General features: G+C 30.0%; 3 protein-coding genes across 5 annotated transcripts; 2 read left to right on the top strand and 1 right to left on the bottom strand.

Moving 5' to 3' along the window:
* The first annotated feature begins 2,567 nt into the window (after nucleotides 1-2,567).
* Nucleotides 2,568-4,870, top strand: LOC113852912 (mitochondrial import inner membrane translocase subunit TIM8). Its single transcript, XM_027483311.1, has 2 exons — nucleotides 2,568-2,750; nucleotides 3,499-4,870. Exons 1-2 carry the CDS (start codon nucleotides 2,703-2,705, stop codon nucleotides 3,685-3,687), a joined length of 237 nt encoding a protein of 78 aa, XP_027339112.1. The 5' UTR covers nucleotides 2,568-2,702; the 3' UTR covers nucleotides 3,688-4,870.
* Nucleotides 4,871-6,767: 1,897 nt separating this feature from the next.
* LOC113873930 (probable protein S-acyltransferase 7) lies at nucleotides 6,768-10,851 on the bottom strand. 3 transcript variants are annotated; one of them, XM_027512272.1, is made up of 6 exons: nucleotides 10,628-10,851; nucleotides 10,025-10,207; nucleotides 9,285-9,581; nucleotides 8,242-8,475; nucleotides 7,517-8,028; nucleotides 6,768-6,963 (listed from the first exon to the last, which is right to left on the bottom strand). In XM_027512272.1, the coding sequence occupies exons 1-5, from the start codon at nucleotides 10,733-10,735 to the stop codon at nucleotides 7,537-7,539; spliced, it is 1,314 nt and encodes a 437-aa protein (XP_027368073.1). In that variant the 5' UTR covers nucleotides 10,736-10,851; the 3' UTR covers nucleotides 6,768-6,963; nucleotides 7,517-7,536. The 3 variants fall into 3 exon arrangements, with proteins under 3 accessions (XP_027368073.1, XP_027368072.1, XP_027368074.1); XM_027512271.1 differs by lacking the exon at nucleotides 6,768-6,963 and having other exon boundaries at nucleotides 7,303-8,028; XM_027512273.1 differs by lacking the exons at nucleotides 6,768-6,963; nucleotides 8,242-8,475 and having other exon boundaries at nucleotides 7,447-8,028.
* Nucleotides 10,852-23,819: 12,968 nt separating this feature from the next.
* On the top strand, nucleotides 23,820-26,047 carry LOC113866052 (bidirectional sugar transporter SWEET12-like). Its single transcript, XM_027500944.1, has 6 exons — nucleotides 23,820-24,095; nucleotides 24,229-24,265; nucleotides 24,388-24,598; nucleotides 24,732-24,893; nucleotides 25,059-25,178; nucleotides 25,317-26,047. The coding sequence occupies exons 1-6, from the start codon at nucleotides 24,056-24,058 to the stop codon at nucleotides 25,632-25,634; spliced, it is 888 nt and encodes a 295-aa protein (XP_027356745.1). The 5' UTR covers nucleotides 23,820-24,055; the 3' UTR covers nucleotides 25,635-26,047.
* The last annotated feature ends 486 nt before the right edge of the window (nucleotides 26,048-26,533 follow it).

The following is a 26,533-nucleotide window of genomic DNA, read 5'->3' as shown; positions in this document are numbered from 1 at the left end:
ACACTCATTATCATTACATGACCCTTTAAATGAATTTTACTTTTTCATCACTCTTTTATTCTCAAATTTGTCGACTAACTCTTATCATTGTTTTAACAAATATAAATTAACTTTTCACTCAGTATTTTTTAGAAATTATATTTTTATTATTATTGTATAATGAATCAAATTTCGCCAGATTTTGTATTTTAAAGTCGTTTCTCTTCCTTTAGGAGGCCAGTGATTCCTAGAGATTTTTATATATACGAAACAGATTAATTAGTAAATGTTGGATGTAGGTAGAAATGTTACTTCTATCTCTCTTTAGGGTAGAATTACTTCTAAATTTACATACTTAATATTTGTGGCTTCAATGTTTTTATAAGGAATATCGATGATTTTTAATTGAGGGATAAGGAATTGTGATTGATATAAGCCAAATATATTATAAAAAAAAATGTTAACAAAATGCTGCTGAAAAGCAAAACAAACTATCACCCATAGTTTATCACGGTTCATGTACAACCATACACATATCTATAGGTTTAAATATACACATTTTAAAATGATTAGAGTTTTGTCATCATTTACAAGTTTTGATCACTGAAGCTTCACCCAAGAGGTTGCCTCCTTTTTTACACGAAAGGGTTGCATGGACAAAGGTTATGCGATTGTGACGTCTTGGCATCCCTAGAACTGACTCAGCTTTTTCTGTTTTTTCTTTGACATGTGGGGCTACGAAACTGCATAACCAAGAACTAATTAAACCATTATCTTTGCCTTTTTTGAAAAAAGAATTTCGAAATTTACTATGTTTAAAGTTATCTTGGTGACTTGGTGGATTGGGTATTTAAATTAACTAGCCTTTCTCTCCTTATTCTTTAAATTGTATATATGAATTTCAATTATTGGTGCATAAATGACTCAGCCACTCACTTTATGTCTGCTGCAGGTGTTTCTAAAGACGAGGTCGCTTTTTCTAAGTTTTCTTTTTGATAGTTTTCTTTATCACGATTTAGTTTAATTAGGCTAATTATATATAATCTTACATTGTTATTCGTAATCGAATTTGGACGAACATCGAAAGGAAAATGAAAAGGCAAAGCCACAAGAGGCACATTGTCAACTAAGATATACAAGTCCTGTCCTGTGCCCAAAAAAAAAGATTGGTACTTTACTTCACTATGAAGATGTTGCTTACATGTACTTTGCTTTGAAGAGCAAACTTTTTTCCACGTAACTAAAGATTATGAAAGATTCAATGGGTTGCTAGAAAATTGAAAAGAAAATAAAAAGTCCCCTTTGCATGTTTGCAAGGTTGAACCCCTTTACTCCGCAGTTGCAACAAAAGCAATGCACGTTGTGGGTGGTAATTCTTTAAACGAGTGTCTTGTAGTTCTACGCATGGGTCTCACTTCTCTTTCTTAATGCATTTAAACAATCATTTCCCATTTCAATTCCCTCTCTTTCCTTTTGGGTGTGTGGAGCCTCCTTCCTACCATTTAATCATGCGTGCATGATCTTCTACTACCAATACAACATAAAAGGCAATTTTATGCTTAACGCATAAGAAACTTCGCCATTCTGTTAATTCATCTCAGAACTCGTCAATTTTTGAGAATGCAGTCAAACCTATAAGAATGTTCTGATTTCTAATAATCTATTAGGGAAAATACCACATTTTTCATTCCAACGTTTGATTATATTCATTGTAGGAAATGAATCTAGTGCTTATCAATCTTTATTCAACTAATCTTTGTTTTAATTAATAAAAAAAGAGTGCTTCGTTATGGCTTAATAAAGTATCAGTTTATCATAAAACAGTTTCATTGATTTTTTCCCTTATATTATTTAAAGAAAATTGTTCTGCTTTTGATATAGAAAGACCAAAGTTAACAATGAACGATATTGATCACGAACAATCAATTTCTTAACTGGGCTGAATGCCTCATCTAACACTTGTTAAGCATTTCAGCCTGCAACACACAATGCTCCATGCACTTGTAATAGGTTTAAATATATTTGTGAATTTTTTGTCCACTCAGAGATAGTATTAGACTAATATTTTTTTAAAATAAAAACTTAAGGATATGTTATATAACTATTTTTAAATTTAATAAAATATAAGCATTATTGTTATTAATAATAAATAATATGTTATACTAAATGGGAAAATTAAAGAGATAAATTTTTTTAAAAATTTAAAAATAAATTATGAAAAATTCAATATTCAATACAAGAAAAACTATATGACATAATAAAAAAATTAAAAGAAATTATTTTCTAAAAATAATAATTCTCATTTTATATACAAGTACTGACTAATAATCAAATCTTCCTGTTCACCCCAAAATTTTTTTGGTCAACTATTTACCCCAAATTTGTAGCCGTTGTTTTTAATTGTCACGACTTTTGAATGGCCATCCTTTATTTAGCTCTTGGGCCCTTTCTATTGACTGTGGGTAAGGTGGGCCATTTTTCTTTAGTAATTAGCATTGGGCCTTCAAAATACTAATGCCTCCTCTCTGTTTGCTTACTATCACCTCATTTTAGGTTTCTAAAACCATTAAAAAAAAAAAAGGGTTTTAGAAGGTTTTAGCTTGTTAGGTTTTCTATAGTGACTCCGTTTCGCCACGAACTGTGGCATTAGGGTTTTCTCTTTTCGGTTTTTTGAGATTTGGTTGAAGTCTTCACTTTTCTCTTTCTAACTCTCTCCAGTCTCCATGGATCTTTCAGATCTTAATTCCGCTGAAATGCAGAAATTCTACTCTGTAAGTTTCATTCCTTCTCTTCTGATTGCTTTTGGTTGCCTGATAAATACCGTTCTTTTATTCGTTTCGATTCAGTTTGGAGCCTCGTGTTAGTATACCTTGTTTTACGCTGTTTATTTCTTTGAAAATGTGTATTTCCTTTCTGATTTAAGTAAATAACACTATTCTGTTTATTTTTAAATTGATTTTGCATTTAGTTTCAGTGGAATCGTTGACGTGTAATCTTGTCTGAGTGGTTAGTATATGTTTATGCTTGTTTTCTGGCATAGACTTTGAATCTGAGTGGTCTTCCTTGGTATCTCAATCTTGAAACAGGTTTTGAATTGCAAGAAGGTTGATTATGTTATTATAGCTATAAATCTAATTTGCCGTTCAAATTGTAAAATTTAGCAAACGCAGAACACAATAAATATAGAAGAAAAACCCTGATGATAAGGGTGATAGACAAAATAATATTTGTTTGTAAATTAGGTAGTGTGTGTAAACATGCTAGCCATATTCTGGATAAAATTTTGTGCTTCTATCCTTCCTTCAGATCCTGTTTTGGTAAATAACATGATGCTTAAGTTTTTCTGTTTAACCACAGTCAGTTGTTGTGGTTGTGGAGGCTTAAAATGGTATTCCTGTATGTACCACTTATAATAGGCATCCACTTCTCTTTAGGCTTTTATGTGGTTTTGGTATAAATAAATTTTTTGCCCATACCCCATCTAAGTAATATAACCTTAACCATGCCTTCCAATTGCAGGAAGAACAACAAAGAGCCATGATTAATGAAATGGTGTCAAAGCTAACAAGTGAATGCTGGGACAAATGTATCACAGGTACTCCCGGGAATAGTTTCAGTTCCAGTGAATCTAATTGTCTTTCAAACTGTGCACAGCGTTACATGGAGATGAGCATGCTTATCATGAAAAAGCTTCAGAATATGCAATGAAGTTCAAAGGCTATCAACTTGCTTTCTCAGTTAACAAATCTAATATTGAATTTCTCTTTTGCTTGGTCATAAATATTGGAATCTTATTATTTAGCAGACTTTTTTAAGACTAATTTGTTGTTGCCGAACCTGTTATATGAAAATCTTTAGTTTGCTTTTTGTCATTCCTGAAATTTAGAGGAAAAGAAAAGCCTAGGGCCTATGATGCATAGCTTATGGGTTGTGTCTGATTATAGCTTATTGGAATCGCAAGTGGTTTGCAATTTTAAAATTGTCAGTGGTGCAAACAAAAACAGATTATTCATGTTGCGAAAAATGTTATTGTACATGTTCTCTCTCCCTTTTATCTTGGAAAAAAAATGGGTTTCCTTAATAGCTCTACAGTATGTTGTCATCTTAGCAAGGTTCACCACTGGAGGCGTAGTGCATATTCCATTTCAAAATGTTGCTACATGCAGTTACTTTTAAATTCTTGTCCAACCATTAACAATATTCGATGGTTAAGGCAATGCGCCTTCGGTTGATCAACTTCCGTTGATAATACACAATTCCAAAAAGGCGAGGGAGGCCAAGCTTCTGTGTCCAGTATGTTGTTTGGAACACTGGGCTGTTGATTATGTCATTTGATTGTTTGTTGAGGGTACTAAAACGTGGGAGCACTTCTGGGGGGAGGCGTAGAAAGATTTCAAAGAGAACATCATTACACAGTTCCACTGGTGGAGGAGGAGAGGGAGAAGGACAAGAAGTTTGGAAGAAGAATTGTATGAATTCCACAATCCATTTCCAGCGTTTGGATAGTAGCATTTTCCCCCCCTTTTCAAGAATAGGTATTCTATTGCATTAGCCAATTGGAAGATTCTGTTATTAACTGGTAAAAACTTGGACCTAAATCTGGATAATTGTGAAGCGGCGGTTCTGACTTTCATTGTAGAGCTTGTTATTATATAACCATGTTAGCTAAGTGCGATGTGGAGATCAAACGTTTGGCTTGGAGACTAACACGGAAGACCTTCCATAATTTGTAGCATGGCACAAATGCAATTATAATTTATGACTTGTATGTATATCAACATGTGGTATGGAGTTGACAGTGGACTACAATCACCATAATCAAACTTCCCTTATCTGGATTTTTTGCCAAATCTGTGGCATGACTCTTATAATGAGAAGTGATAATGTTTTTTTAACATACTTTGTTAATGATTAAAATTTATTATAAAATTTTAAGTGGAATTCATGTAACAGTGAAACTCATAATTTTTTGAATTTCAATAAATTTCAGCAAATAATAGTGTTTGAAAGATTGTGTTAAAAAAAGTGTTCCTAACATTTGTCATCCATAATTAATGAGGCATGCTCTATGTGATTCAAAGGATTGTTGAAACAAAACAAAAATAATGTATCTTAAGTGCTTTTGGTGTTATTATCTAATTAAAATTGGCAAAATTTAAGTGCAGCCTTATAGGTACTTCTAATGTTGTTCTTTAATAAGAATTATATGCAGATTATTAAGTAAAACTTTAATTTTAATTTTAATTAAAAAACAACACAAAAAATACTTATAATAATAGGCTTAAATTCTATCCTTAAGATTATAGTTTTAAGGTCAATATTAAAGATAACACAATTTTAATTTTATTTGAAAAATTGTACTAAAAATATTTTTGTTTGTTTGTTACTCAATTGACAAAATATAACATGACTAACAAAATAAAATCAACATTTTTTTTATTAAATATGCATGCAACACAAGATGCATTAGATGTTAGCAATTAATTTTTGCATTGAGAGTAATGTCTAATAAATTAAAAAAATATGCAGATCTTACTTTTTTTACTCTTAAATTAATGTTTTTTTTATATTTTTTAATTTTTAATAAATTTTAGTCAATAATAAATTGTATATTAGAGTGTATTACTAGCATCCCTCAAAACCTAAACTCCGTTAAGTGCCCAAGATTCTTGCAAAGTGACTCAATGATGGATGCGTGACAACAACAAAAAAAAAAAAAAAAAAAGCTTGGCAACAGGTTTAGCATTCAAATTTTGTTCTTGATGGAATGCATGCATGCATAACCTGAACACAGAAGAGGTCTTTATGCATTGGTCATACAATTAAAAGGCTAATATCTTATTACACAGTTACTATATGATGGTATAGAGTCAATTTTGTATTATAGGTTACAATTAAATATATTTAACAATTTTTCTAAATATTAAGGAATGAGTCGAATACATAGTTTAAATTTAGATTAAGTTCAGTGGTTTCAAACGTTCCAATTGATGAATTTACCATGCCTCAAAACCGAACCTTTCCCGTAATAAACACATTCGATTTTTATTTTTTTACACCAAGCAAACAAAGGTAAATTCCTGAAAACATTTGTCCAGAAGTTGCCACTTGCAATTTTGCACCAATGTTTGAGGCAATTAAAACTTTGTTAGCAGTCCTTTAATTGTCAACAGTTTTGCTAATCATCGCCTTTAGCGGGCAATGGTAAAAATCAATATACAAAAATATATATTCAAATTTACAAAAAAAAGTGCATTGATAACTTTAAATATTCTAATTTTTAATAAACTTTTAGTCTTAATTTTTAATCATTCCTCTCTTGATTGTTTAATGATCAGTTATTTGTTTTGTTTATTTTTTTTCTTGGATTTTTTTTAACTATGTATTTTTTTTTCTAAAGTTAGATTACATTATTAGAATTATTTAATAAATTTTTTCGTGAACTGCATCTATTATAATTTATTTTTAAATAAAAATAAGTTAATTCACGATTCAAATACGTGACCAAAATAAAATTCAACAAAATTGGTGATATTTTTAATTATAAAAGTTCTTGTATTTACAAATGATATAACAACTACCATAATTTAATATTACTTGACTTATGTTGGACAAGATCATCTTCAGATATTATATTACGATAATGTGTTTTTAAAAATGTGACTGCGTTAAAAAATTAGTCGCTTTTTAGCTTTCCTCATTGATAGTTGTATATTGGATTAGTTTATTAGTTATCATAAAATTCAAATATCGAAAATGACAATTCTCAGCAAATGTTATACTATCAACAAATAAGCCTAAAAGCTTAATTTGGTTTCTATTTTCATATAAGGCAATTTGAATTATTTTTGCTTACGTATGTACCTTTCACTAGCTCTTCCTTGTCGGTCTCACAGAAGTAGATCATAGTCATCTGGATTAACCTCTTCATCGTTAGAGAAATTGAATCTATATAAATGCAATACGGTTTATCCTGCTGCTTTTCTTCTAAAATTAAAAATATAAAATAAAATAAATTAACTACACCCCAAACTTGCAAGCAATCTTGATATCAAATCGTCCGATCAATGAATTTCTCGAAGGAATATAATAATAAAAGGAGAAAGCAAAAGAAAAGTAAGAGAAAAAAGAGTTTAATGCACATGTTGGAAGGATCACTTTCCACAATTTCTATTCTTCTGCTGTACACAAGTTCCACTTTCGAGAACTATATCACCACAGTAACCCCAAAAAAATCCAATGTCTAACAATCAATCAATAAAGCAAGGTCCAAAAACATCTGAGATTTAACCAAATTAAAACACAAACATTACCTCCCTGTTGCCCAACCAACTTTGTAATTTTAATTTTACTTTTTCTAATGTGTCCAAAGATACAGAATAAAAATTTAATAAATAACAAATTTTTAATTAAAAATTGTATCATTTAATGTTGTCGATGTATTGGATTCTGTTAAATATTATAATTTCTAATAAAAATTTACTATGAGCACACACATTCGAAAATCCATTTTAATTTACATCTTTGAATTTCTTACATTTATGGAGCCGCTTTTGTTTAGTTGCCACCACTAGGCTCATCACTACTGTCACTGGTGATCCTGTCCTGAACTTTAGGACTTGCGTCCCACTTTCTGCTGCTCCTTTCCCACAATGAGTGCCTTAGAATTGAAGCAACTTGTCTCTGCCCCCCTTCCGTGTGAAGTATCCTACTTAAATCCACGGACATGTCACTTATCTCACTACCCTTGCCAAGTTCCTCATCATTGCTAAATTCATCTTTATAGTCACTTTCCTCCTCAACCTCATTGTAAACTGGCACCCCTAGTTCTATATCATCTTCTGTTTTTCTCACCATAGGGCTCAGGGATTCAACAACCCTTCTTCTAGATGAATCTGATATTTCCTTTGGAAGTGGAATCTTAGACCTGAAGTTGTTCTTGGATGGTGGAATGGCAGAGCAGAATATTTCTTTGAAGTTCTTAACTATCCCTTTGTCATAAGGGTTGACTTGTTCGTCGTACCTGTATCTAAAATTTTCATATGTAGACTGCACATAAAACAAAAGGAACTGTCATAATTCATTAACACGTGTAATAAATCAAATAAGAGTTTCATAAATGAAATATTCCTAACATCATATATAGCTGTCTGTATTATATCAAAGTTTCCAAATGTAGGACGGAGGGGATGATTGAAAACACCTTAAAAATAGTAGAAGTTACATCAAAGGTTAAGGGACTGAGTTAAATGGAGTTCAAACCTGATTTGTGCTGATTAGATATGTATGGAAAACAGTGAGGCCACCAACAAACCAAACTGAAATGAAGCTGTATATTATGAGTGCAATGGAAGCAGGAGTTTTGATCATTGCTTTCCAAATTGATACTTCATGTGAGTCCATGATCTTCGCAATGTAGACCCAGCAAAATCCATGAATATAGAAGCAAAGAAGTGTTGCAGAGAAAACGAACATGTAGTAGAACCGGTAATTTCGCTGCCATGAATGTACATATAAGCAAAGAGTCAAAGAAATTATGACTTAGCACCTTTATGATCATGTATACTAAAAATATAATTATGTATTATTAGTTGTTTGTCCTTGTTCTTGTACCCTTAGAATTAGATGTGATATTTGAGTACGAAAGCAGAAAATACCAAAATACATGCAAAGAATCCTTCCTGCATTTCCTTTTTTTTTATACGCTGGAAAAAAATATATTCAAGAAATGATCATCAAACAGACCGATAGTAGGAATTTAAATAGAGACACTGAACATAGAGTTTAAGCTATGGTTCTATAATATATGAACCGTTTCTATTCCTAGTTCTGTACCAATTTCTGTGTGTAAATTATGTGTAATTTTAGGACTAATTAATGCCTTCCATCAACGGACAACAACATTCTACAATTTCTGCCTTCAAGTACTAAAGATATCTACGTGTAGTATAGTCTGCACTAGAATTCCTACCTAGTGCATACCAATTTTCAATAATAATTCTGACATGCCCGCCTAGTGCATACTATTTGATCACAGTAAATTGAGAGTTTAAATATCACTCTAACATTGTTTGTTTGGGGATTTCGCAATTGTCAAGACTCAAGAACATGATAGTTGTATTGTAAAACAAAAAACATATAACCAATTTAAAGGAAATCACAGAAATTGTTATTCTAAATCATAATATGATGCTGATAAGGAAAAGACCCTAAGATGGTGCCTTTGAAATATCATCACATCACTTAGAAATTGAGATATATAGTACTGCTGATTCTATATGAAAGGATGAACATTAGGCCATTACCAATCCAATGCACTGACCCACCCATGGGCAGTGATGATCAAATCGTTCCACACAGTTATCACACACTGAACAATGAGAACAGCGGGGAGGTCTATACAGCATGCAGGTGTCACAATATTTTATCTTCACAGATACTCCATTCACAATTATTTCCTTTGCTCGTGGCAAATGTTGCCGTGGGTTTTGTTCATTGTTGATATGGAAACTCCCATCACTTTCATCTAGCATTGGAGGATAAGCATTGCGAGGCACTATGCCAGGATCTCTTCCTGAGGTCAGTAGAAGTGTGATCAGAACCTGAGAATACGTTTCAAGACTTGAATGAGAAGCATTGTGCTGTAACAGACTTGAATAGTGGTATTCAAAAAGTAATCTACATCTTTCTTTGAAAGCTTCTGCTTTGGATTCATGTTATAAGACTCGTAAACATGGATCCAACGTAGAAGTTACAACTAATAGCATTGGAGTAAACGTGGATTCATACACATTTAAAAATGAATCCACAGTTGTTATTAAGCTCAATTCTGTACGTTTTAGTATGAAAAAAATGGCCCAATTTTTTGAATGAAAACTAATTTTGGGGTTCAGGTAACTTTCTTGTATTGTATGGCTTATTTAGAAAGCCATACTACTAGAACATAATATCAGGGGGTCAAGAGCAACTACTGAGCATATTAAACACATATTTGTATCATCAATTAATGAACGAGACTATGTACTTTAGAACAAAAGTGACTTACAAACATTGTGTGAACAATAACTACGATCAATATTGAATATCCCGAGTGATAAGGAAAATCATCCAACAAATTCACAGCCACAAAAGCAGTGAAAGCAGCAACAGGGGCAACGATAAGAAAGATTGTCAAAAATATAGATTTCCCATCAGGTCCAAATATAAGCCTCCCCTGAAGAAAAAATTCCTGAAAAAATAGAACAGCCACAAATTCAAAACACAAAGGTTTAAGTAATGATAACAGAGCATAAACTTTACTCAACAAATGCATTGAATCATTAAACATGATCTAATATCATCCGAATATAGAAATTCTTCTCCTGGAACTCAAGTTCTATCCTTGCATGTATAAAATTATTGTTTTTCCAAAATGTAACAAAGGTCAAGCAAGTATTAGAAACCTATATACATATACAGTAAGCTAAGCTTTTATTAGAAATCCGAAGATATCACAAGATTCAATATATTTATAAAATTAAATATTATAATTTTTAATGGAAACCTTTTATTGAAAAATGGATCAATTGAGAATTGAACACCGGCGGAAGAAACTCTAGAGGGGTACTTAAGCTTGAGCTATAAGAACACTTGTGTGATGTTAGCTTACATTATTGCCTTTCCAGGTGCGGTATGTTCTGACCAGCGAAGGACCAGCGGGATCTCCGGCAACGCCGCCGTCCGAGATCGCCGGCGCCGGAGGCGGCGCTGCATACATTACTTCTGATTTGTATGCGAAGATTCAATCACGATAATTACCACGTTGAATGGAGGGAAAGGCAAATTATTCTCTCACCTATTTTTTTCTTAAAAATTTGAAAACTGTTTATTGCAACAGCACAAAGCAATGGTTGTGTTGAGTTTGGTTTGGTAGGTTAATTAGTTGACTTTCCTACCTCTCGCAAATAATGTGACTTATTAGATTTGACCCTATCCAATGATGTCGCAGATCCAGCATCGTTGTTGAACCGCCGATCAATTAATACTTTAAAACAGAAAACTGTTGTCATTTCAATAATTATTAGTAATTAATTTAGAATAAAATTTAAGTATAAATAATTTTAGTAAAATTATACGTGAGTAACTTTTACAACAACGGTAAATAGATATGCAATGTTAAATTTTCATATTATATTAAATTTGACTAATTTACACATTTAATTCTTGTTAAAAAATTTAGAGATATAAATTTTTAGACTCATATTTTAAGCGTGTAACAAAGTCATATAAAATTTACATGTCTATGTATAAACACTAAATTCCAATCTATAGAGTACTCATTAAGGATGTAGTTTTTGATATAGGTTAAGTCATAAATATAGACAATAAAAAAATTATTTTAAATTTTTAGAAGACACAATTAATCAACATTATAGTTCTAGGATCAATGATGATAAATGAAGAAAAGTTTATGCTAAAAATGGTGAAGGAATGGATGATACACCCTCAATACTTAAATCTCATACTCTCACGACTTATTTTGTCACAATATCAAAATTTAAAGAACTTTTAATTGTCTCCTAAAAAATTTGAAGAGTTGATAACAAGAAGGGACAAAGGCATGTCAATAATCTTCTTAGTAAATATCAACTTCTGATACTTTTTCTTTATAAGACTCATATGAAATTCATTAAAATTTATTAATTTAAAAAAAGTGAGTTATTTACCAGTCTTAATGTGAATATTTATTTTTTATTTTATTTTATTTTCTATACCTCTTTTTAGTTTAAAAGTTTTTATATTTAAAATAAAAAGTTTGGTCTTTACAAATTTAGAATAAAACAAATTTGTCTTTCAATAAAGAAATTAAACATTTGTTGATTGGAAAATAGCATCAAGGACATTTCCTTTATACATGAAACAAGAAGTGTATCAAATATTTTGTTTTGTTTCTAGCAAAACAAGAAAAAAGGGAAGCATCAGCATCGGAAAAAAAAAAAGGGAGAAGAATTTATGAAAAGGAGGATCTAGAAGAGAAAGGGAGAATATTTTTTCTTTTCAAAGAGAAAGAAAAATTGAGGAGAATAGAACCTAGAAAAGAAAGGAGATTTTTTTTTTAAAAAAAAAATAAGTATAGGAGGAACCAACAATTTGAAAACAAAAAGCAAAGTTTATAGAAGAATAGTATTAGAGAAAGATCAAGAAGGGAGATCTATAAAAAAGAAATAAAGAAAAAGAATAGTAGAAAATGACCAAATTTTCTTTTAATTTAGCGTCGATCATTTCAAGTCTTATTTCTTGTTTTAAGTAGATAGATAAAAATGATTTTCACTTCTCAAAGGTTCCAAGGTCATATATCACCATTTTCACTCATATTAAACTTTCTTAAACTTAGATTTCTCTCTAGATTTGTGATTCTGTCCATTTTAAGGGATTTGAAGTAAGTTTCTCTAAGTTTGAAGTTAGATTTACCTTTCATTTCTTTTTTTCTCTTTTTTATAGAAGTTCATGATATTCTTAGGAGAGACTCTGTTCTATAGCCAAATCTTCGGTGAATTTCTTGAGCATTTTTATTTATAATTTTATTATTTTTATTGATAAATTTTTTTTACTGAGTAAAAAATTATAAGATAAATTAAAAAGTTAAACGTTTATAAAGAAAAATTACAACTTTATTAATGGAATATGATATTCTTTTGTAGATGGTGATCTCGTGAGCTTTCTCAGTCCAAAAGCCCACTCGATTTACTTCAATTGATGAGAGTGGCGATGAAGAAGTTGTTCCAGCGAGGAGGCAAAGTCAATTTTATAACTTGCAGAGAAATTTAACGCCAAAGTCAATGTGTGTGTACCAATAAAATGACAACATATAAAATAGAAAGCCTACCCAGTGATATCAGAAGAACTTTATTAATAGCAATTTGATGCAGTAAGTGACAACTCTAATATTCAACTGCAATTACAAGATAATCCTAATAGAGAATGAATTCCTCTAATCATTGAATATGCTCAAATTCTTAACATGGAGGGTGGCAGAATGTGGGAAAGTGAGAGTGACTTCCTATTTTTTAAACGTAGGGAGTATCATGGAAATGCAAGTTGAAAGGCATATTGAATCTTTGGATTTGCCTCTCACCCTTCACCCTTGCAAGAAAAATGAATAGATAACTAAAAGTATCTTGAGTTTGGTTTTTGGATCGGAATACGCAGTCCTTAAACAAATCGAAATATCAAAACATATCCTTAATGTTCATTCATTTAATCTATACAATTTTCATGTGATTAAGTTTATAAAATAAAAATAAAAAAATCCACAAAAAATCATGCAGGGTAGAAAAATTTAGGGTCCTAAACGTAAACAAGGGAAAATTTTCTAATAGAAAAAGAATATGTTAGAATTAGGAGTGTGCGTAAATACGTTTTAGATGAGTTTAACATTATTGAAATTCATTTTTTTTGCACTAAAATTTCATTTAAGAATTAAATAATAATAATAAATATGTAATATATCATTAATTTATATAAATTCGAAAGGAAAAAGTATAAAATAATTAAATAAAAGTATATATTTTATACCTTTTCTAATTTTTTACTAATTTATATATATATTTATTAATTTATGTAGTCATACATTCATTATATTTTTTTTTATTAATTATTAGTATAACATAACAATCATATTTTTTTATTAATTTTAAATAAATTATAATAATAAAAAAAACTGTTTTGTTCTTAAATGTTAATGAATTGGTATCACTTCAAGGTTCCCAAAGGTTGACAGGCCCAAATGACTTCCTGAGAAATATATGGTTGTTTCTTTTGAGCTAATAAGCTGAGTGAAGAAGGTGTGGGAGTATTTTCAAAGGAATTCCAATGGTTAAATCAGTATTTTACCTAACAGAATAATATTAATGAAATAATAAGGTACTTGATATAATGAAGTTCACCCTTGAGCCATATGAAATGTTTGTGTTATAGACAAATTAATGTACTTAAGTGGACTTCAAATAATGTATTTTACCTAGTCATATGTCATACATTAGGCTGTGGTTGCCCTAACCTGTAGGTCTCTAGCTGGAACTTTCCTTGAATGACTCAAAACAATTATGAATGTCATTAAAAGAGAATTTATGAATGTCATATTCTATTTTCAATGTTATGAAAACAAATCAAATTGAATTAAAACATTTGATTTATAAATTCATATTCTATTTTCAATATTATGAAAACAAATCAAATTGAATTAAAATATTTTATTTAAGATTAATTATATGTACATATTAATTTTCCAGTATTACATATTTGAGTTAGTGTTCTTTATCATTTTTAATTTACTCATTATATATATATATATATATATATTTTATGTAACCGTACTAAGGTAATTATTTAAATAAAATTAATTATATACATTTTTAAAAAAAATGCTAGATATTTAATTATTCCTAATCAAATTAATGTTATATATCATAATTCGAAATACAATGATTAAGTCAAACTTAAGTTTTATTTGTTAATCAAATCCTTAACTACCATTAACTTTTGTCCTCTTTTTTTCCTTTCTTCTATAAATTCCAGTTTTAGTAATAAATTGTGTAATTTTTTTGTTGCTACATATTTTTGAATGAATTTGTTTGTTTTTCATTTTGTCCAGGGCCTCGAATATTTTTCACATGCAGTTCAAATGAGATCATTCTATTTGAATAAAAAAAATTACAATACAATGAGTTAGCTTTCTTAACAATAATTTTGTTCATGTATAAAGTTCAATTTTGAAACCTTATTTAAAGTAAATCAAGTATGTATTATTGCAGCTAAGAATTCGGATCCAATCGATTACTTGTACAATCTCTTATTCTTATAATTAGCAAAGAAGAGAACATCCCCTAAAATAGTGAAAGCACCACTGCATATTCCTAAGCCAATGTTCTCACTCCAAACTCCTTAGGAATAACATCAATAGGTTCACCACCCAAATTTTCTGCTTCAACTAAGAACCCCTTGTCTGAAACAAAATTGAATGGCCAAAGCAAACACCAAAAGTTTCAAACTTCGACATTTTTCCACTTCCAAAATCTCCAAAAATGCTTTTTCTCATCATTAAAAAAGGTAACAACACATAGTATAATTCGAGTTTTTGACTTTTGTTGACAAAAATTATATAAAATACCAAAATAGTATAATTTTCAAATAATTTATTGAAGTGGACAAAAGAAACAATAAAAATTTTGTAAATTTTTCTTAAAACGGTATAACAACATCAAAATGAAATAAAATATGTGACAAAACATATTGGTTACTACTAGTCAACAAGTGCCACTGCCACATAATCAGGGATTGACACGTTCGCTTGCAATAAATTTGCTTAAGTGAATTTAATTAGTTTTACTTAAATAAATTTAATTAGTTTAAGTAAATTTTATGTACTTCTTGACATTTTTGCTTAAATAAATTTTAACTTGACCATTGTGTTCATGCTAAAACTGAGAAAAATTCAAATTTTTGGAACTAACTTTTTACTGGTATAAATCTGTTTAACCTCTTACAATATTTTAAAGAAAAAAACTTACAGAAACTTACTTTTAGGGTACTACATTAATTTCTAATCTTAAAAAAATTGTAATCACTCTTTGTTGATTGTTTTTTTCTAAATCCAATTTTATCTTCTGCATGCATATTTTAATAAAATTATAAATATGTGTTGGAAATAATTATTAAAATCCAAGGATATTGGTGCAAATTAAATCATATTATTATCATTTTTTAGCCAATTTAATTTCAGTTTCCTGGGTCCCGAATTTAATTTAATTTAATTATTTTAGTTGATGTTTTGGATGTTTGGGCCAACAGGGTTGAATAGAATGAGGCCAGCTTGAGCACTGAGCAGGTAAATCCCAAGAGAGCGAGGAAGAGATGGCCCAATTTGAATGGGCTTACTGAGTGAATCAACAATTTGGACCATAAAAAAAGAAATGTTAGACATCTCCAACCCCCACCCACCCCCCCCCCCCCCCCCCCAAAAGGCAAAATTTTGGAATCGCAACCTATAAACCCAGTTGACCAAAAGGAGAAAACCTACAAACGCCATGCACATACATTTTCTTCCTATTTTCTGCAATGGATCTATAACATATAATTATATATGAACGAATGGAAAATAAAAAATTGAGATATTGTTATATATAATCACGGTTGCTACCTATATATCAGATTGAAGAAAACAACAATTCAGAAAGAAATTCTGAAAGTGTCTCGATTCATAGTTTGCCATTACTATGCCGGAACTGAATAGTCACTCCCATTGAATATTTTCGCTCTGAAATTTCAAGGCTAACCTTGCCACGCATGCATGACTGTATGCCGTTTGGATTTGGTTGTATTGGTCGTTAATATCTATTATCTTTTGCTTTCAATATAGATTTGTTGCCGTAGCCTCGTCTGGTACAAGATAAGATTCATCAATGTGCACATGGCATGACAGGTTCAAAGGGGCATGCATTTATTAGTTCCCTCTGAATAAGACTGTTAGAAAGCTTCCATTAAGCAGAGGCTATGTGCAAGAACTTAAAGAGTCCACAATTGCTGCCGGCGATCTTGTTATGTAGTAGCTAAGATCCAAAAATATGTGTCACATTGCATTGCCCTTAATGCATCGGTTTCAAGTGGAAGAAGAATTAGCGGTGATAGTAAATTGCCTTAACCTGCTGCCAAAGTAATCTATTTCATAGCCTCACATTTTTGGTATTAATGCTACCAACACTCTTCCTCCAACAACCCTACATTTACTCACTTAAAAGGCACCAAGCTAACCCTATTTACTCCATAATATGGTACTTAACAAAACCTCATTATTCTTCCTATGGTGCTCTATCTCCATCTCGGCAATTTTAGTAATAATGAACACTACCTACTGTATACCTAGTGTCTAGAATAATCTATTAGTTGAATCTGAGTGGATACTCTTTAATTAGCAGTGAGGTTTTGTTTTACAATTACCTTGACTTGGCTAGCAGACATTCTATTGATTGTATATACGAGAATATAGATGCTGGTTCATGTCGTTGATCTTAGGAATTGCGATGCGGCACCATGTATTTGGTCCAGGTGGCTTCCGATTATTTCATGATATTGAAGTGTCACCGATGATATATTATGTTGAGAAGAATTATACTTATGGTTGTGTTAATGAGTGATTTAAAGATATTAATTCAGCAATTAATAAACAAAAATTTAATTTAGTTGTACCTTTGTTTTAATTTATGTGTAATTTTATTTTTTTTCCAATGTACGATTATTATATTTAGTTCTTTTAATTTTTTAATTATTTAAATTAAGTTTCTCACTTTAAAATTTTATTCAATATTTAACAAAAAAATATATATTGAAAGTATGACATATTATTCCTTTATATAAATTAGTATAAGTAAATTATAAAATTTTTAAATAAAAATACTAAATGAAATATAAAAAATAAAAACTAAAATTATACGTGAATTAAAATATAAAGACTAAAAGTACAGTTAAATCTATTTTTTCATATAAAAATTATGATGAAAGTGTATTAATAATATTTTTTAGAAGAAATCTTGTTAATCTTGATTACTTAAATAATGGCTTAACAATACTTGTAAGCCTTATCCCATTTTTCTGTGTTAAATATTGATTTAACGTCCCATTGCAGTCATATATGTATATATATATGATTGACAAGCGAAAGAGGGAAATGCAATTAATTTATTGTATGAAAAGCATTTGCATGGTTGACGTTTAGATGAGCTTGATGTCAATTTCTCTCAGCTTGTACACTGCGTCGTGGGTCCACCTCCCATCATTGTGGAAACGGAGATAGATTCTAAATCATCATTTTTCATGTTACTCTCTCACAACTGCCATCTTAATAATAATAGTAATCAACATCTACCCCCCAACCCAAAATTATCAGCTGATTTAAACCCCCCCAACTCTTTCTTCGTTTTGAAAGACCAATCAGATCTTTGACATTATTTCAATGATTAAGTCAAAAGACAGCAATAGCTGCTGCCTTCTCTAGTAAATATTTGGCTTTTGAGGGTGGTAATCTATATAATGTAACGCGGCAGACGTCACTTTATTATTATTATATATCTTTTGAACTATAAAATATTAATTAAATAATATATAATTAGATCATTCTGACATTTCACTTTTGATAAAAATTTCCATAATTAACAATTTAATGTCGTTAATTAACTTCAAATGAATATGCTGATAAATAAAATTAAACAAGATATTATACCAAATAATTTATGACAAGATTGAGAATTGATACATTTACTGTGAGTTTATTTTGAAATAGGACAAGAAATCCAAAAATAATAATAATAAAAGTTCTATCAAAAGTTAATTTTATAACCTAAACTACAAAAATATAATAAATTAAACGAAACTTATGAATGATATAAAGATTCTTTTTGGACCTGCGACAACTACAATGGCCCACCCATATAGCAATCGGTTGGATTATAATATTAGTTATAACGTTAATTAATTTGTAATGAAGGTGAAATCAGAAAATTCAGATCATCTTTAACTAAAATTAAAATTATTGCACTGTGTGCTTTGCCCCCACTATGAGTCTTCTAGAATTTATATATCACCGAAGGTAATCACGCGTGCTGTTAGAGTTAAAATAGCGGTTCATCTTATAGGAGATTGTAAATTTTAAGCAAATTTTATCTATATTATTAAGAGTTTAATTTGGAATTACCATTCTAAAAAGAGCTTCACCTGATTATTGTCACTCTAGATGCATAAAAAATGTGAAAAAAAAAACGATAAAACTAATAATTTTCTTATTGCCTTTGAAAACAAAAAGAGAAAATAGAGAAGGAAAAGAAAAGATAAGCATTCTTTCTAGTTTCTACCGATTTAGTTAATTACTTATAATTTTTGAATTAAAAAAAAAGGGAGACAATCCTTTTTTTATGTAATTGACTTTTTTTCTTATTATTTCCTCACAATTCAGACAAGCGCTAGCTAGGCAGTCTCTTCATACATATTTATAAAAGAATAATTTTCCATGAAGAATTACTTACTCTTAAAAAGATTATTTGAGAAAAAATGATCGAGTTTAACAAAAGAAAGGAAAACAAAGATGTACTTTACATTTACATATGAAAGTGAAAAAAAATAGGAGAAATGAGAGAGAGATATATGGTTCTGGTTGCCATTTGCCATGCATATCTATCTAGAGTATGCCAAGCTGTCTCCACAGGTGGACAAGTATCCAAAAATAATATAGCTAATTTTGCATTGATTCAGATTCTGGAGCGTCGCATTCTGCAATTTCAACTCCAAAAACATGCACGGTGTAAGAGAGATGACGAGAGTTCGATTAGCTAGCATTATGGCATTGGTCAATGTTCAATTCAATCAAGTCACCCTATGCTGACCCCTTTTCAGTAATTTCCAGCTTATTCCAGGTGTCCCTCCACGTACACACTCCTACGACCAGCCACACAAAAAGAACTCCACAAAAATCATGCAAGACAAGGCTCTTGGCTTTCTAAGCCACACAACACAGCTATTATTATTTAGTTTAAAAATCAATCAATCATATATGGCGAGTGATGGAAAAAAAATGATGCATACCACCTGTGCAGTTTCAGCCACATGAGTATATACACGTATGATTTTTAATTATAATTAATTTCGTCAGGTAATGTACCACCTAGAAAAATAAGGACCCTACGAAACTCTTTTTCTTTAGCTGTTATTTTGCCAAATCATCCATAGTGCATGATTGGTTGGAAGACGTACATTTTACTCATATTGTTTTCATTTCTATGAACGAAACGGGATTTTGAAGCTCAAACGGCTATTTGAACAAAATTGAAAAACAAATTAAGCTTTCTTTACGTTTTAATAAAAAAATTTAATTTAAAATTTACTGAAAAAAGTATTTAAATAAAGAATATTTCATCATTTAAAATTTTTTTTTAATTAAAATTAAGATTATAAATGGTTGGAAATAAACACGTAGGAAGTAGTTGGCGTCAAGAATGAAAATTTCCGTACGAATTAGAACACATGCATGCACTTGAATATGAAGCAATCCCACGATTGTCCATAATCAACAAAACATAAAATTTGACGTCTCATATTTGTTCTTTAAAACAAACCCCATGGAACACATTTAACATAAGCACACCCACCCTTTATCATTATTAGACGGAGCCTTCCTTGTGGCTGTAACATAATTCTAATTAAACGCACTTTCTCCTCAAAAAGTGTGGCTAAAACCATTCAACTTTGACAACGTTCAAAAGTGGGGTTAGTTCGAGACGCTGTGGAAGCCAGCTGAGCCATAGCCACTGTTAATCCATAATTGCTTCATGGCTCTCAGACACCATAGCCATAGCCACTATTAATTAATATTATAGTTACCATGCATGAAAAGTTTTAGTAAAAAAGATTTTAAAATTTATAAAAATGGGATATTTTAAAATAGTATCATTTTTAAAACTTTATAAAATAAGGTTTTTTAAAAATTAGCATAAAAATATGTTTTTCAACTTTTATCTAAATATAATAACAACTAATTAAACTTCTTTTTACTAAATGGGGCTCCTCTATATAAACCAAACAATGCAGTAATATTCTATTTTAAATTATGTCGATATAGACCAAGTTTTAACTTCTAAATTACTCTTAACGAATTCGTCTAAAGCTTTTCTGATTTTCCCTCTACCTATACAATTAGATTGCTCTATGTGTGTCTAATTTCTTTTTCTATTAGAGTTTTACAAATCTTATGAATACATACTCAAACCGTTATCAAAAGGCAAATTTTATAATCATTTTATCAAATGTACTGCCCCAATTTTTCCTCCAATAGTTAATATTTGATTATTCTTTTAAAAGTTTAATTTGTCATCAGTTTCTTTCATTATTTTCTTATATCAATTCTTTCTTTAAAAATATATAATAATTTTACAACTACTTTGATGATAAAAATATATAAATAATTGATATTAAAAATGAATTTAGAACTTCTCAAAAAGTAATAATCACACGTTCAGTAAACCAACAGCAATCCCGAAGCGTGGACTCTTGTCGTTAAACAGTTCAAAATATCTCACTTCTATAATTTTAAGGTAAATATTTGAAAGCTTTTAAGAAATACTTCTAGGAAATTTAAAAATATTATTAAAATGAAATTAATGTTAAACATTAATTCTTTAACCAATGTCGTTAACCATTAATTTTAAACTATACTGTAAATCAATGAAATTCATGGTGAAACATATATAATTAATGCTAATCACAGGGTTATTTATAAAAAAAAAATCATTTTAAATATTTATACGATTTAATGATGAAAAAACTTTTGTATTTATTTTTTCAGAAGTATCAAAAAATATGATTTTCTAAAAATTTATAAACATTTTTTTGAAAAAAAAATCAATGCAAAGGCTGTTATAAATTAAATCATATAAAAATTTAGGAAATTGTCAACTTTTATTATTAAGATTAAATTTCAGTTTATAAAAATAATAATTTTTATCTTCAATATAATAAATGTGTTTTTTTATTAAAAATTTATGACTTTAAAATACTTATATTAATCATTCTAAGAACCGAAGGTAACAATAAAAAATAATTAACAGATGAAAATCATTCAGTTAATTAATATTAATGCGGATAGATTAACAAAATCTTAAAATGTTATCCACCTTGTTGTGCCTCATATTTTAAGACTCTGCACCCACCACTACGGAGTCCAATTATTAAACCTACTAAAGTTAGTCATCACCAATCACAATATTTAAATGATATATTCAAGTAGTTCTGTTAACGTGTACCATGAGATACATGCTAAAAATAAAAATAAGACTATACACTTAATTCATTCACTGTAAAAATTATTAATCAACTAAATATAATTGTTAAATAAATTTAATTAATTGATTAGTTATTTTCTTAAGATTATAAATGTGTGACATGCTTTATTCTTTTTTTTCTGTTTGCGTTATCAATTTTAAGACTAATTTGCTTCACTAATAATTTTATTAAGGATATAAGTTGGCTCAAGCTTTTCTTGTCTAAGGGTTAATCATGTGCTAAAAATAAATAAAACTATTAATTAAGAGATTACTGTTGAATTTATTTATTTTAAAAAATAAATCAGGTCAAGTAATTTCTTTCAGTGACTTATTAATTAAGTGTTTATATTTAAAACAAAATACTATTTCTTTAAAAGTATCATTATTATATAAATAAAAATACAATTTTATTAATATCATCCTTTGAAATTGATTCTAAACATCTAAAATTGATAGTTTGGCATTGAAAAAAAATATTTATTACATTAAAAAATAAAAAGTATAATAAATATTTTTTATTTTTAATTAATTTTTTAAATATTTAAATCAATCTTAAAAGTTGACATTAAGTGTTATATTGTTTTTATAATATTTATATCTCTAATTAATTATCATTATTTTCAATTTCATAAAATGTCACTAACAACATGCACTATGATACCCTTTAAAAAATATCTCATCACTTCTTTCCTTCTTTAAAAATAATCTCACTTTTTTCCTCTTCGAAATTTTATATTCTTCGGGACACTTTACGTTTTGTACTGTCGAACAAACCAGCTGCAAAGCAAGTGAGTTTCCCCTATAAATTTATCAAATTGTTAGATACATATAACTGTCATCGGATCAGAGAGTGCCACTTGGTTTAATCATCAAGAGGACTTTGAATTCCACTGTTCACGCGTGACAGTCAAAAGCTATATGAGATAGAGCGCAATAACACTCTTCATTTTGATCAAGATATGTATTATATATATGAATCACAAACCATTCAGTAAGCAAATAAAAAAAAAAGTGTCACAAACATGTAAAAGCAATAGTGCATGACTATAATCTCAGTTTTCACACGTGTCCTGTTTTCATCTCTAAAGCATGAAATTTTGGTGACCTAATAGGGTTTGCTTTTGATGGTAGTGCGGTTGATTCGGGCAGGGGTGTTTGGCGGCCTGGTGTACATTGAAGTATCACAATAATATAAATTAAAAGGGAGATTATTACTGATAAAAAGGAGATTTATTTATTTATTATATATCTTTTTAATGTTTTCATTTTTATCTCTAAAATGAAATATTATTGAATAAAAAATTTATTACAAAATAAAGAGAAGCATATTCTTTTTTTATTAGCACTATTTTAATAATAAATGAATAAATAAAATAACATAAATTTGGATTCGTCGAAAAATGTCCAAAAAAGAATGTTTCGAGTGATGAAGAAATGCAAATAATGGAGATATGTCACGTGAGGAAGAAGAAGGAGGTCTTTGATGCTGTGAAAAGAAAGAAAACATTTTAGGTACGTAAGCGGTATTAAGTAAAAGGGTGGCCCTACTATTAATTGTAAACGACACTGCACCTACGCTTACAATAATAATATATTGAGGTGGCAATCATCGTATCGATCATTGTTATTTCTCATTTACTACTTTAGTTATGTAGATTCATCATTATTATTTCTCATTTTAAGAACACTTTTAATGTTATATTGAAGTAATACAACATTAAGGGTCCATATTTTTCTAATATTTTTAGATAAATAAGTTTCTCATATTATAAATTTTTTAAAATATTTTTTAGGAATGATCAAACCAACCTTTTTAATTTTTTTGTACCTTGAAAAATTTACATAATTATTATAAACTTTTTAAATATATTCATTAAAAAATTATTTTTGAAATACAAACAAAAAGACCTTAAATAATATAAGATAAGACATTTTTTTTCTTTTTTCCTTTTTCCAAAAAACCATTCATAGTTTTTTTATGTGGCTTTCAAAGCAATGTGTTGGAAAACAATCATTCATAGTTTCATAATATAATGTCCATGCAAACCTGTCCATCCCCACTCCCTCGTGCATGAACCAACCACACCCTTATATATAGGGCTCTATACTCGGGGCAAAGGTGTGAGACAGGAATTGAGCAATTGCAAGTTTTCCTTCTGACCTTCCTTCTCTCCCTTAACACAAGGGAAAATCAGAGAGAGACAGAGAGAGTGTGTCATAGAGATTCCAAAACCATGTCCCACAGTCCTATAACCTTCATCTTTGGTGTTCTAGGTATCGATACACACTGAAAATTTATTTACGTTTTCTTCTTAGATATATATTTTTCGTTACTACATATTTATATCCTCCTATTAAGGTTACAGAAGATGTGACTTTCTTCCTTATTTTCTTGTGAATGTTGCAGGCAACATTGCCTCCTTCGTGTGCTTTCTGGCACCACTGTAAGTCGAAACGTTCTCTCAGTCTACTTTTAATGCGTATTAGTGAATTTTAAACTATGATTAATCTTGAGACATCTTACTAATCAAAATAAAAATATACACACATGCACGTGAATTTGCAGACCGACATTTTATAGAGTTTGTAAGAAGAAATCAACCGAAGGGTTCCAATCAATTCCGTATGTAGCTGCACTCTTCAGTGCAATGCTTTGGATTTTTTATGCCTATGTGAAGACCGGAGAAACGCTTCTTATCACAATCAATGCATTTGGTTGTGTGATAGAGACAATTTACCTTGCCATATTTATCACTTACTGCCCCAAGAAAGCTAGGGTAAGTACATAATTAATAAGTATACTTGGACTAGGATTAATTACATAAAATCATAACTTTACTCACTTTGTGTCTCTCATTAGTAATAGATGACTTGTTATAACATCATTTGAAACTGTTATTGAACTTTCAGATGTCGACCCTGAGGATGATTGTCTTGTTAAATTTTGGGGGATTTTGCACGATTGTCCTCCTAACCCACCTCCTGGCAAAAGGAGAAGGCCGTGTCAAGCTTCTTGGTTGGATTTGCGTTGTCTTTGCCACTAGTGTTTTCGCCGCACCTTTAAGCATTATTGTAAGTAACTCATTTAATCACTATCTAGAACGAACTTTCCTACTTATTTTAAATTTCTCATTCCCTATGTTATTAAAATAATCTCCTGGTTGTCAAATATTTTAATATTTTCTGCCTATAGACTAATCATGCATGCATGGTTAATTTTTTTAATAAAATTTTCAGAGGGTGGTTATTCGCACCAAAAGCGTAGAGTTCCTTCCTTTTCCTCTTTCACTCCTCCTCTTGGTTAGCGCAATTATGTGGCTCTTATACGGGATTTCTCTGAAGGATATCTATGTCACGGTAAGTCTTCCAAGTTCATGCACGATATCTCACAATCTGGCAAGAGCCATATTGTGTGCGTGTTTCCCGTACCTACTATTTTGTCGTTATGGATAATGCATATATATGACAGTGTTATGTGTTTTTGTCTCTGGACAGCTCCCGAACGTTGTGGGGTTAACGTTTGGAATCGTTCAGATGGTTCTCTACGCAATGTACAGAAACAAGAAGCCCGTAAAGGATGAGAAGCTCCCAGAACACAAAGGTGATATCAACAATGATGAAAACGTGGTTCCAAGTGTGACAGACGAGAATGAACAAGGGGTTGGAGACATCGAAATTGGGGGGAAGAAAGAAGAGAAGGAAGATGAACAACCTGAACCTGAGAAGAAACAGGACCAAGTTGTTGAAGACCAAACAGAGCTCAACGACAAGAAGAAAACAGGGGATCCGGAGAGAGAGAGTTGCCAAGTTTAATTTGATGGAAGATGTACTGTGTGCCTCAATCTCTATCTCTCTGTTTAGCTGTGCGATCCATGATCAATTTACGTGTAAAATTGGTATAACGTACACAAGGGGCAGAGACGGTGTAGATATCCATGTCTATTTTCTACACAGTTTTTTAACTTATTTTGGTTCACTTTTATTGTTTTCCTATTACTTCAAGCTTTTCAAGCCCCTCCCAATACAGGGAAGTCCATAGACAGAGTCGCTCCCTTATTATGGTGATAAATATTAATTATTATTATTATAGCATAGACTATAGTTGTAAAAGCTCATTCCAAGGACCTTTCACAGTCGGGAGCTGATCCAGTGTGCATGCAGAGACTCTGATTATGCAATCTCTTCCTTTTATGAATACTTTTTTACACATAAAATACTATCCTATTTAAGAATAAGTTTCTCATTTAACTATTATAATAAAATCATTATTATTTTAAAAATATTTTATATCAACTAATTACCTTAATAACTACTTTTACTCTTTCAGTAAAAATATTTTAATAATATTAATATTTTTTTAATTAATAGTTAAAGACGCTAGTTAAGAAATTATAAAAATATATTTGTTAATTAATGCAAATTTTTATTTTTAATAAATTTTCACATAAATTTTAATAAAAATCGTATACTAATTATTAAGGAACATCTCTGATCATGAAAAATCTGTGTTGGTAAAGAGTGACGTTAAACATGAGAAGATAGTATTGGAAGGGCTTCGTGTCAAAAATTCCGATGACGAATTAACGATGTTGCGACAGGGGACAAAATATTAACAAACATGAAAGGGACGGAAGCCACTCAGAAGCGCAATTCGCCGCAAATATCTAATCATGGAGAGCGTAATTATTGTATGTTTGCCTCTCTTCTTTTTT

Source organism: Abrus precatorius, unplaced genomic scaffold, assembly GCF_003935025.1.
Source record: "Abrus precatorius isolate BTA unplaced genomic scaffold, Abrus_2018 Scaffold10, whole genome shotgun sequence".
In the NCBI taxonomy this organism is placed as follows: Eukaryota; Viridiplantae; Streptophyta; class Magnoliopsida; order Fabales; family Fabaceae; genus Abrus; species Abrus precatorius.
The sequence above is the reverse complement of the archived record's forward strand: the minus strand, read 5'-3'. Positions and strand labels throughout refer to the sequence as shown.

What these genes read in the sequence shown, in the direction of transcription:
- LOC113873930 (XM_027512272.1), bottom strand. Translation starts at nt 10,735, where the DNA reads ATGTATGCAGCGCCGCCTCCGGCGCCGGCGATCTCGGACGGCGGCGTT. An exon ending in GCACCTGGAAAGGCAATAAT is followed by an intron (nt 10,208 to 10,627) that starts GTAAGCTAACAT and finishes CTATTTTTTCAG; the next exon opens with GAATTTTTTCTTCAGGGGAG. An exon ending in TTATTGTTCACACAATGTTT is followed by an intron (nt 9,582 to 10,024) that starts GTAAGTCACTTT and finishes ACGTATTCTCAG; the next exon opens with GTTCTGATCACACTTCTACT.
- LOC113852912 (XM_027483311.1), top strand. Translation starts at nt 2,703, where the DNA reads ATGGATCTTTCAGATCTTAATTCCGCTGAAATGCAGAAATTCTACTCT. An exon ending in AAATGCAGAAATTCTACTCT is followed by an intron (nt 2,751 to 3,498) that starts GTAAGTTTCATT and finishes TTCCAATTGCAG; the next exon opens with GAAGAACAACAAAGAGCCAT.
- LOC113866052 (XM_027500944.1), top strand. Translation starts at nt 24,056, where the DNA reads ATGTCCCACAGTCCTATAACCTTCATCTTTGGTGTTCTAG. An exon ending in GTGTGCTTTCTGGCACCACT is followed by an intron (nt 24,266 to 24,387) that starts GTAAGTCGAAAC and finishes GTGAATTTGCAG; the next exon opens with ACCGACATTTTATAGAGTTT. An exon ending in TGAAGGATATCTATGTCACG is followed by an intron (nt 25,179 to 25,316) that starts GTAAGTCTTCCA and finishes GTCTCTGGACAG; the next exon opens with CTCCCGAACGTTGTGGGGTT.